The 12,360-nt window shown below is 37.1% G+C and overlaps 1 protein-coding gene across 15 annotated transcripts in view; it reads left to right on the forward strand.

Annotated features, from left to right (window-relative positions):
* The window catches only part of COBLL1 (cordon-bleu WH2 repeat protein like 1), a 160,507-nt gene that overhangs the window by 95,054 nt on the left and 53,093 nt on the right, over positions 1-12,360 (forward strand). For 14 of the 15 annotated variants that reach the window (XM_027129482.1, XM_027129488.1, XM_027129534.1 and 11 more), the window contains one exon: positions 2,283-2,471. In XM_027129482.1, coding sequence (XP_026985283.1) covers positions 2,283-2,471 — 189 coding nt within the window. Of the gene's footprint in view, positions 1-2,282; positions 2,472-9,628; positions 9,669-12,360 lie in introns of those variants that run through there. The other variant, XM_027129572.1, reaches the window with a different exon arrangement.

Genomic DNA, 12,360 nt, shown 5'->3' on the forward strand with positions numbered 1-12,360 from the left:
AAAAAAAAAAAAAAAAAGAATTGAGATTTACTGAGATGGGAAGACTTGGAGAGGAAAACATTTGGTTTGGAGGAGATGGGAAGAGGAATTGGAAGTTTAGCTGGAGATTCCAGTTAGTCATCTTAGTCCAGATGTCAAGTAGGCATTGAATTTATAAATCTGGAGTCTAAGGGAGGGGAGATCCAAGCTGACTATTTGGCATTTAAGATTTTCTTCATATACATTTTGCAAAATTCTTGTTGTATTTATTGTAATAATTTTTAAAAATTTATTTTGGTTGCTACTGTAAAAGAAGTGTTTTCTTCCATTATACTTTGACTAGGTTTTGCTTATGGTTACACAGGCTGTTGATGCCGGCATGTATCATTTTGTGCCAAGCCACCTTGCTGAATTCTCTTAATTTATAAAAGCTTTTTCATAGATTCACTGATTTCTCTTCTCCTTTGACTTTTCTGTGGAATTTTACCAAACTCTTCAATTCTGAGAAGTACCACTTTCTTTCATGGCTTGATTTGCTTTCCTTTGCCTAAAATATCAATTATTTCTTGTCTTTTCCTGTGAGTTTCTATTCATTCCCCCAAACCCAACTCATGTTTCCCATCTTGTCAAACATTTCTGGATTCCTAGGAAAGTTTCTCTTCCTATGAGCTGCAGCTGTACCATCTGCAGCTGTACCTGTATCAGAACAATCATCAAAATTTATTCTAATTTTGTATATATCTTTCAGTCCTTTTGGGGAAGGAGAACTGGGTCTTACTGTCTTTACATCCCCAGTGTTTAGCTGAATCTGCTACATGGTTGTCTGTTACAGGATAAATGTTTGTTGAATAGATGAGTAGTTGATTTGGGCAGATTAAAAACATTTGGAAATTGGATAACGTTTTTCTTCATATAGATTTTATAAACTTGTTATATTTATTGAAACACTTCTAAAAATTCATTTTTGTCACTATTGTAAAAGAAATATTTTCTAAAGTGTAATATAACTTTGCAGTTATACTCCTAAAAATTAAAGGCCTATTATTTTAGAAAATTAATGTAGGAACCTTGTTTCTGTTTTTTCATGATGCTGAGTGCACAAACGTGCTTGGATTTGTAAGACCTTAAATTTTGAAAATACTTAATGGCTGGATGTTACGTATTTACTTACAAAGAAGGCCTTTTATTTTGCATGGTTTTTATTTTTGCCTAGGAATCATCAAAGCATTGAATTGGCCATGTGTAGAATGTCTACTACTGTTTCTGTTATAAATCAGTTAAGGGGTTGTCCTAGTAAGTGACACTGAAGCATATTTATTAGAATAATTATTTGTAACATTTTTTATTGAAATAAGAAATATACTTTATCAAATAACCAATCACAGTTCACTGTTCATTGCTAAGCACGGTGGGAAATACAGCATGCTTCTTTCTTACAGGGAGTAATAAATGTAGGCAGAGAGATGAAACTGGTACCCAGGAGAAAAAAAATGGGAAAAATGTTACATTTGTGGAATCTGTTGTATGTGCCTTATAGAGAGACACTCGATATAGGGGGGTGGTAGGAGGGTGTTTTCAGCTAGATTTTGAAGCATAGGTAGAGTTTAATCTGGTTAGAGAGGCAGAATACACTAGATTGGAAACAAATAGAATGAGAGGCACAAAGGTAAGAGGTATTAGGAGGTGTGGAAATGAGATACTGATTTCCATCCTAGGACAGTAAGAATTTTTATAATTTGTTCCACCAAAGAAAATGCAGTACTTTTGCTTCGCTGTAGTGAACACACATTAATTGAATTTAATGAAGGCCGATATCAGATCTCTTTTTTTTTTTTTTTGCAGTATGTGGGCCTCTCACTGTTGTGGCCTCTCCCGTTGCGGAGCACAGGCTCTGGACGCGCAGGCTCAGCGGCCATGGCTCACGGGCCCAGCCGCTCCGCGGCATGTGGGATCTTTCCGGACCAGGGCACGAACCCGTGTCCCCTGCATCGGCAGGCGGACTCTCAACCACTGCGCCACCAGGGAAGCCCTCAGATCTCTTTTGTTACCATGTTTCTTTGTACTGCCAAGTAATGCAAGCGTATTGTTGAAAACAAACAAATATGCTGATTTTTAAAAGGCAGAAAAAAAGTTTACTTAATTCCATCATCCCTAGTAAGCTAACAGTTAACATTTTAGTGCATTTTTTTCCTAGGTGTGAAAAACATACATAAACACATTTTGTATTTTTATTAAATGAGATCCTCTTAGCAAATTATTTTTAAAATACGTATATTTTATTCTCTGTTTTGTTTTTGTTTTAGGAGAAAACCAAAAGCCAAGGCACCGCTTCCTCCAGCTGAGACCAAATACCTTGATGCCTCTTCAGTTGATGATTCTGTAGAATCTTCTGCTTTTATCATGGAACAGAAAGAAAACACGATAGATAAAGATATTGAACTCTTGGTCGTTCTACCTGGGGATATTATCAAATCTACTACTGTTCATGGCAGGTACGATGGAGTGAAGGAAATACCAGGACTTCCCTTTCTTCTTCTGTATTTGAAACCCTCTGTTGTAGACTTCTTGATTTTTTTCTTTGGCAGATACTTTATTCATCACTCAGTTTACTTATCTATTAAAAAAGTAAATGCTAAAAGGTATTAAAATTTTTATAACAATGCTTTAAATATCAAATCTATGAATTCCACAATCCCAGTGAAGTGACTCTTGGAATTTGGAACTATTTTATTTTGTTAGTCATTTAAAAAAAAAATTTTTTTAATAGCCTTTTCCAGAGGAACAGTCATCAGTTTTATTGATTTTCTAATTCAAACTTACAAAGCAAGCCAGGGACCCATAAGAAAACTCTTTCCCTTCCCTTCCAAATTATTCTTTCTCTTTTAAGCCGCTTCTCCAAATTTGACTTTGCAGAAGTTATTAACTACTCTTAAAAGGTAATACTCTTTTATTTATCAAAACAGATAAATCTGTAAAACTAGCAGGATTTTTCACATCATTGAATGATTTAATAAAGTTATTTAAAATGTGGATAAATTTAATAGAAACATAGAATTAAACTTTAATCCAGCGAGAAGGGAATATGTGATTTAGGAGACTGATTTTTTTTTTTTTTCCCCCCGCCCAGTACGAGGGCCTCTCACTGTTGTGGCCTCTCCCGTTGCGGAGCACAGGCTCCGACCGGCCATGGCTCAGGGGCCCAGCCGCTCCGCGGCATGTGGGTTCTTCCCGGACCGGGGCACGAACCCGTGTCCCCTGCATTGGCAGGCAGACTCTCAACCACTGTGCCACCAGGGAAGCCCAGGAGACTGATATTTTTAAAACCTGAATAAAAATTGGAAAAATGGAATAAAGCCAAGTGTAATTTTCCATTTCATTTTGAAGTGGAAAGTTACATGAGTTGCATACTGGGTCTTGTTCCACCTTTCACCTTCAACTACCCGTTTGTTATCCAGAGTCCTGATTTAGAAATTTAAGCTATTTTGACCTTAGTATTGCATGTGTATGTGTATGTATATATGTGTGTGTAGAACGAAAGAATAAGCAGGCAACATATTGAGTACTGCATTTTTGCAATGTGGTTTTACCTAGATGAAATTTATTCAAGATAACCTTAATCTTGAGATTTATTCTTAAGATTATGTACAACTTTATGAATTATTGAAAGTTCATGAAAATAAAAAAGTTCAGCATTAGCAAACAATACATAGTATTGTGTATTAAATTCTCATTAAATTTAAGTCAGTTGCACTTTGCCATTTATTTGGTATTGGAAGTAGTTTTGGAGATGACCCATTGAACCATATTTAGGAGGTTGAGAACCCTGTGACTGACCTTGGTGGGTGTCCACCTTAGATGCAGGTGGGTTTTACCTCTTCTGAGGGAGGAAGGCATCTTGTAAGTTAGACACAGTGGCCATCGCATCATCTTCAATCCTTGAAATCACACCATTACCCTGGTTTTAAAATAATAATGGTAATGGATGTGGCTGGGGTAATAAAGGCAATTCCTCTTATGTTCCCTGAATTCAAGGTAATTTTTTTTAAAAGTCAGTATTTTTTCCTTGTTCTTCACTGATGCTGACAGGTAACAATGGTTTCATTATCAGTACTCCTCAAAATTTCATCTTGAATATACCAGTCATCTGTTTATATTGCCATCTTCTCTACTATCAGCCTTCTGGGTTCTTTTGTTTGTTTGTTTGTTTTTAAACCTCAGGGACTTCAGTATTAGAATCACGGGTTTCCCCTCTATCCTGTCACCCATCATAATTACTTTAAACTTTTCCACATGCTACCCTGAGCTAACTTTTCTTCTGTTTCCTTGACTCTGGGAAAATACATCCATAGTGTACATCCCCTGTCCACCTGGACCGTGGTATCTTACCACTTTGAAGCTGATCCAATACTGAGATCTTAGGTTCTCTCTTTGACACAACTTTTTTGAGTCTAGCTTATCCACTTTCTCTTTCTTAATTGGATTTGTTCTTCATCCTCCTTATGAAGTCTAATTGATGATTTCTCTTCCTGTTGCTGCATTTTTCTTCATATTTGACCTGGATTCTGCATCAGTCATTTCTACCACATTTGTACTTACAAGGACCCTAGATTTTCCCCATCCTTTTGACCTTCCAGCATGTTTGCCTTCCAGGTTCCTAAACTGGAGTAATTTTCCATCAGTCAGCTTTTTGTTTCTGGGCCACCAACTGTTGTTGAATTGCTTCAGTTTTCTTATCTATAAAAAATGTTTTATAACTGAATTGTTGTTGGGATTAAATGAAATACTTATCAGTGCCTGGCACATAGTGACTTCCACCATTCTCTTCTGAGAACTGTTTTCCTTAACCCTGGGCGCTCTCCTTTCATTCCCCACCCTCAGGTTAATCTGACTAAAACATCCCTCTGTTTGTGGCACTCGCTTTGATAAAAGACTGTAGGGATGGCAATTCAACAAAGTAAGGAAGTCCAAGCTAACAAGCCTGGACACTGGGCCACCTTCTTCTCTTTTCCTCTGGAGTTAAGCAGTCTTTCCTTCACTACTCCCCTTTAAATAGCTTAAGCTTCAGCCGCATGACTCTTTGATTCTACAGATACTCTACTTTTTCCACCTCCACACTTTTTTTGGAAAGCCATTCCATCTTGAGTACCTTACCAGCCACATTTTATCCAGTTAATGTAGCTCAAGTGAGTTTTGATTTAAAGGCTCCCTGATCTCCCCAGAATGAACTATTACCTCTGACTTCCAAACTCTTCTGACACTTTATACCATTGATAGGACAATCATACCTTGTCCTATGCTATAATTTATATGTGTATCTTATCTTCTTAAATAAACCATAAGATCCATGCAGGTCTCATGACTTTTCTTCTTGGTGCTTAGCACATTTTCTTTTTTCTTTCTTTCTTTTTCTTTTTTTTTTTTACAGTTTCTTGCAATGTAGTATTTACCATTTAGTAAATTCAGCATATTGTCTCCCTAAATCTTATATGTTGATGGAGGTAGCAACTTAAATGGTGTGTCTTGAAGAGGCATTTGGATGGGTCCCAGTAGCTTTCCCAGAATCTCTTAAATATATTTCCTCAGGTAGAGAGTAAGGCAAGAATGCCCCAAATTCTGATTGCTTTTTAAATTTTGTTTGAAAAATTTAAACAAAACTTTAAATTTTGGGGCTGAAAAACTTTTCTGAGAGTAGAATTTGTTTTATATCAATGTTTTTACTGGGGGATTTGATTTTGAGACTTTGTTCCTAATAGTTTTATCACTCAGGAATGACTCAAGTTGTAGACACTATGACTAATTTTTTTTTAATATTAAATGTTTATAATTACAAGTGGTTGTGTGATTCGGAATATTTCAGGAGTGTGATTCTGGATATCTCAGGAGTGATTCCAGATATTTTAGAAGGCGGTTCAGGATATCTTAAGAGTGTGATTTGGGGTATCTTGAAGGTTGCAGCAACTGTTGCCCCGTTATTTAAAAAAACAAAACCAAAAACTAACGTTTAACAATAACAACAAAAACAAAAATGTACAAATAGAAAAATTTATTCTATTTCTGAAAAATGTTAGCTACCTATGTGAAGACCCATGATATAGATAATTTAAATTTCTTCTGGGCTTTGTTACCATAAATGGAATAGGAAAATTTTCAACAAAATGATACAGGAATTTAGTGGGGGACTACAGAAGAATCATTTTAAATAAGTTTAAAGGCATAAGGTTTTCTTAGCTAAATCAGAGTTCCGTATGTTACTGTGAAGGATCTCTAATTTAATTTTTTGAGACCATCTCTTCTTAATTTGTCTAAATATTCTTTGTATCTTATATTTATTTTGATAGTATTATATATATATATATCTCCTTTGGAGAATAATATCAATATGAGCCTGAAATAAATATTTAGAAACTTATCATATGCTTCATTTAACTGTTCAGAAAAGTTTTGCTTCTCAAAATGTATTCTTGGGAAAGATTTTTAAAAAGATCTAGTTGTGGCAAGTGGGGGCCACTCTTCATCGCCGTGCACAGGCCTCTCACTGTCACGGCCTCTCTTGTTGCGGAGCACAGGCTCCAGACGCGCAGGCTCAGTAGTTGTGGCTCACGGGCCCAGTTGCTCCACGGCATGTGGGATCTTCCCGGACCAGAGCTCGAACCTGTGTCCCCTGCATTGGCAGGCAGACTCTCAACCACTGCGCCACCAGGGAAGCCCTCCCCTCTCTTCTTATACAATTCATGCAGAGATATGCTCAGAATGTTTCATTTTCAAGAATGTAACACACAGCATTATTTTCAGAAGAATGCACTTGTTTGTACATTGATTTTTCACCAAAGAGCTTGTTCGGATTAAGGAACACAATAAGATTGGAGGTGGTAATAGACTTTATGCTCAGGGGCAAACTAAAAACTTGTTATCCTGAATCAGGTTAGGAGCCTTCTGCAGGCTTACCAATCTTTTGGTACCAGAGCTTAGTGATATTGCCTCTTTAGTGACCAAAAGTCACCCGATGTCTGTTATCTTGCCTTTGGGATCCTTGACTTACATTGAAGATGGCTGAGTGGCAGCCTGAAAACTCTTGGGCATTTCTGTGTGTCCTGTTATTACGAATGATTGGATTGAAGGAAGAAGTACAGGTATATGTGTATATATATCTGTGTGTGTGTGTGTGTGTGTGTTTGTGTTTGTATCTGTGTGCTGGTCAAGTAAACAACTTTTTTCACCAGGCAAAGCAGCTCTGTGCCTTATTAAAAGTGAGCATTAAAGAATAGTACTGTTAGAGGCAAGCTGCCTAGGGGCTGTGCTCCTCAGAAAGTACCACACTATGCAATAGCATAAGTGGTAGTGTCTACCAGTACTTGGGAAAAGTTAATTTTTAATGAAAATGAGTTTATAGGCTAAACTGGCATAGACACTACAGAGAAAAAGGAAGTATGTAGGTATGTTTGTACATCACTGTAGGTCCTTACCTTATAGTCAGGTGTCATTCTCACTGAATAAGTATTTTTCCTTTTTCCTCTTTCTCTGGGGACACTTTAAAAGCAGTTTTCATTTGGGAATTTGATAAAAGATTGACATTAACCCTCTTTGTTAGCCTATAGGGAGAGCATTCTATGGGTATATATTTCATGACCTGAATACCATAAATAGGAATTTGCTTTGATATGAGCAAATTTTAGAATACCAGGAATGAAAACACAAAGAAAGCATAGAACTTGAAGTTAGAAATCTCAGGCTCTACGGTTTATTACATAACTTGCTATGTGATGTCAAGCAAGTCACCTCACATCTCTGGCCTTTAAGACCAGAGTTTTGAAGGGCACTGGGTGGGTCAGAGAACTAGCTCAGGAGAGTTTTACATGGACTACAGTGCCACCTATTGGAAAAAAGTAGACTATGAAAAACAACAAGAAATTACTGGATCAATGTGGGTCAATTTTAACTCACCCTTCTCCAAAAAAAAAACACAAACCAGTAATACAACGAATGGTATGGATTGCAGAAGAGTTTCAGAATTTCGTATCATTCTTATATTTATTGAAAAATGTCAAATGACAGATGTGTGATGAATACATCATATAATAGGGTAATAGATTTCAAAAACATACTGCTAAAAATCTGTTGCATGGCATAATCACATTGAACTCCATAAGGATGCTTTCAATTTTGGTTTAGATACTTTTTCAATTGTACCTGCTTAAAATAAAAGTTGGAATTTTAGCTGTTAAGTTATTTAAGTGTAACAGTCCTGCCTGAGTTTCTACCTAGTTGGAATCCTGTACTCCAGGCTTTGGCACTCCCCCGCTGCCCTGAGCCAGGCAGCACGTAAGCCTCTGTTGGCTGATCGCTCTCCTGGTTTGAGAAACAGTGAAAGAATACTAACAAATGCCCTCCAAGTCCTAGGAGGGCCACCCTCATCCCTTTCCTTCCCTGGCATCTACACCTTATAACAATGACCCTTCTAATTTTACTTTTAATTTTTTATGACTATAAATGCAATGGTTGGGCCTTACAGAAAGTAGGAAAAGACAGATAAGCCAGAAAAAATACTTAAAACACCATGTCATTATTAAGGAGAAAGATTACAGTTACTAACATTGTGGTATATAACCTTTTACTCACACAGACATATACATAGACATACACCACACACACTCACAATTGTATATCTACACATATACCTATATAGGAACCTTTTCCTCTTTTGCCAATATGACATCATACTGTACATGCTATCTTGTAACTTGCCTTTTTTTTCTGTTAATAATTTCTGACTTTCATGTCAATGACATTTTATCTTATCCTTTGCCCATATTTGAGTTGTCCCAATTGCAGTGAGATATATTTGTGGTATTTCTCTTTTTATAAGGGGTATGTATGCATGTTTAATAGGTATGTTCCTAAATCACAGTTTTTATAAAGGTAATTGTTTATAATTAGATTCAAATATAATATCCAAAATAAATGATCAAGGAGAGTTTAAAGTGGAGAATTTCAACTTTTTTTTTTGCTTTGAGAAATATCTGTTTTTAGTATTTGGTATGACCTTTTATCAATTGAATACTACCCTGATCTATTATTGTCTTCAAATTTAAATTGTGTGTTACTTTCTTCAAAATGTTTCCTATTGCATAATTCAGTAAGCACTCTCAACTTTGAGATTAGGTTTATTTGTTTTATCTCCCTGATCCACTTCATCTCATGCACACAAGCATAGTTAGCATTCCTGAACTCATTCCGAATTAGGTGGGTTAGCTTCATTCCTGAACTCATTACTAAAGGAGGTGGGTTAGCTTAAGATAAATAAACATCAGTAACAATGGAGAATGTTTTAAAAGTTCCTATACTGTTATTGGTAAGTTTAATTGGGTTGTTGGTATGCCTTTGTAAGGGACAGCTGGAACAAATTCAACTCAACTCAGTTTTGAGCATGGATCGAGAATGGGTAAAATACCTTATTAGATACTGGGGTAGATTTAAAGAATCATACTAAGGCAGAATCTTACTCATTCGGGTTCAACCCCTTATCAGATGCTTGAAATCCATCTAGTCATAAAAAAGACTTATCATCATCATCTTCGTTTTCCTATGACAGTCCCTGTTTGTACCTATTATCCCAGAGTAATTACTAATAGTGCCCCTCTTTCGATCTCAGGTGTCCAGATTCGATGATAAATTTCATTGCAACCCTATTGGTAAGTGACTTTGTTTAAGCACCTCTAGGGTTTGGAAATTCACCTACATAGTTGTTGGAGCTGATCTGAAAGCTCTTTGGCGAATCATGACTTTCATTTTTGATATGCAAGTGGATCTTAAAAACACAAAAATGGGAAGTCTTATCTAGCAGGTATAAAACTAGGACAAGATTACCCTTAATATGTGTCATGAATGCAGGAAGGGTCACTGGAGGATTTTAGGGGGTAATTTTGTGATGCCATCAATCTATGAAGTAAAACTGCAGCAGATAGCAGATAGCCTGTTGCAAACCATCCACCCTCTCCTGAATCCTGATTCATGGCATCATGAGGCTAAAATGTGGCTGGATTAGGAGTCAGGACATTTTGATCCTGACTGCACCCTAATTCTATTTATGCTTCTCATAATCTGTTTATGTAACTTCTCTAACGACAATTTTTTCATTCGTAAAGTGGGAGTAGCTTTTGTGGTGGTTGTGAGCTCAAATGAGATAATAGGTATGAAGTTAATGCAAGGGATCGTTTGTTTCTATAAGGAGTGGGAAATCTCATAGGGATTTCTTCCATTTCAAAGAAGAGTTTCTAAAGAGTTTTTTTTTTTTTTTAAATCGGCCCTCTAGGCAGTCATAAGAGAAAAAAATCTGTAAATAATGCAAAGCAGACTCTTAAATAATAAACCAAAATTGAAAGTAATGTGGTAGTATAGCGGAAGAAAAGACTGTTTCTTATTTGAATGAAGAAGTAATGAACAAATTCAGCCAGTCCTTTTCAACTTTTAATTATCTGGCTCGGGCTGCAGGTAGACTGCTGGCATGTGCTCCTACCTCAGCAAACAGGAGAACAAGCATCCTTCCTGTGGTGATCACGTGCTTAAACCTTTTTGCCAACTGCTGTTAGGTGCATCAGCTTAGGATAATTATCCTCAAACCAAAATTGCTGTTTTTGGTAGAAGTAACTTGGCATTCAGGTGGATAATTCTAAACTACACTCAAGAGATGGTTTCGTATTCTGTGGGAGCACTTCGTGACTAGTTAATCCCCCAAAGCAGCCCCACTGCATGCAGGGCCTGCTTAAAAGTTAATGTCCTGCCTTTATAGTGTTACAGCTCCTTTATGGTAGAGCCAGTCAGTAATTCCCACCCTCAGAATCCGCAAGGTCAGGGTCATCTCTTCTGTGCTTTTGGTGCCAAATGCTGAGCTTTCAATTAAATATTTCAAGCAATTGAACTGGTCTGAGGCTGTTTTCGGATAAGGTCTTAGCCCAACTTAATGCTTATATCCCACTTCTGTGTAAAGATGTACTGGCTTTAGACACAACAGTGCTACTAGTCAAGTTTGTTAATTAAAAAACAAAAAGCAAAACAGCTTTCTCACCTATGTGGGTTTTTTTTAAAGCATGTGAATCTCCTTTCAACAATTGCATCTTTTCATGCATCAGACACTGAACAGAAATCTCAAATGCATATTATCTGCTATGTGTTTGAACTCGTGGATGTTTAAGCAAAATTACCTAAGAGATAAATAATCATTGGTTCCTATAAATTCACATTCAATGACCCTGACCTACATTGTATTAGGTCCTGGGAAGAAAGTCTGCTAAGAGGTGGTCCTGCTAGAGAGGAGTTCACATCTAGGTATAAATGGAACCCAGAGAACATCTTTAGGTCATTCTGCTCTTTGAGGTCTCTGAAAGATTGGCCTGAACCCCTGCTCCATAAATACCCTTTATAATATTATTGTAAATTCCCAAGGGTTTATGTTCTTGGCGCCACCTCTGGCTTGGACTTTATATCCTTTTTTTGGATTCTTATTTTCCAGTCTCTACTTTTTGAAATGTCCTTTCTCTCCTTGATTTAACCCCTCTCAAAGCTATCAGGACCATAGCGATGGTTTGCGGGTCACCAGGGAGAGGTTAGTAAGTATATCACATACCAAATAACTTAAATGAGCATTTTAGGCCTTCTATGGAGTCCTTTTAGCAACGCTGCCACTTGATAGTGTCCCTGCAATCCTGGCCTCTTCCCATTGGCTGGCTCCTCTTTCTGTCTCTTGTGTCATCTTACCCTTTTCTTCCCGCATTCGATTTAATCCTATCACCTCCTTATGAAATATATCTGGAACCTGACTAGTCTAAGCTATCAGCTTCTCTCACCTAAATTTTTGCAATAGCTTTGTAACCTCAGGCTACTGTGAATACAACAATCAGAATATTATCCTTTAAAAATGTAAAATAGATCCCATCACTGCTCAGAACCCTTTTGTGGTTTTCTACCTCACTTCATAAAATCCCAAGTCTTCACCAGGCCTTCCAGATCTATAAGAAAATCACTCTAATATCATGTCTACTGTTTTTACCCCAGCAGGCTGGTTTCTGTTTTTCTTTAAACATGTGGAGCACACTTCTGCCTCAGGGCCTTTGCACTTGTCAACTATGCCTGGAACACTCTTTCCCCAGTATCCCATTCCATTCAGGTCTCTTTTCCAATGTCATCTTTTCAGTTAGGACATTTTCTAATCTCCTTCCTTATCTTACTTTCATCATGGCATTTATCATTATCTGGTACACTATATAATTTACTTGTTTCTTTATCCTCTTCTCTCCAGATCACTGGTTTGAAAACTATAGTATGTGTCAGAATCAGCTGGAGTGCTTGTCAAAGCACGTATTCCCGTGCCTCAACCCCAGAGTCTCC

The sequence above is a fragment of the Aethalodelphis obliquidens genome, unplaced genomic scaffold (genome assembly GCF_003676395.1).
Source record: "Aethalodelphis obliquidens isolate GAN/ISIS:26980383/991018 unplaced genomic scaffold, ASM367639v1 scaffold2, whole genome shotgun sequence".
NCBI classification, from domain to species: domain Eukaryota; kingdom Metazoa; phylum Chordata; class Mammalia; order Artiodactyla; family Delphinidae; genus Aethalodelphis; species Aethalodelphis obliquidens.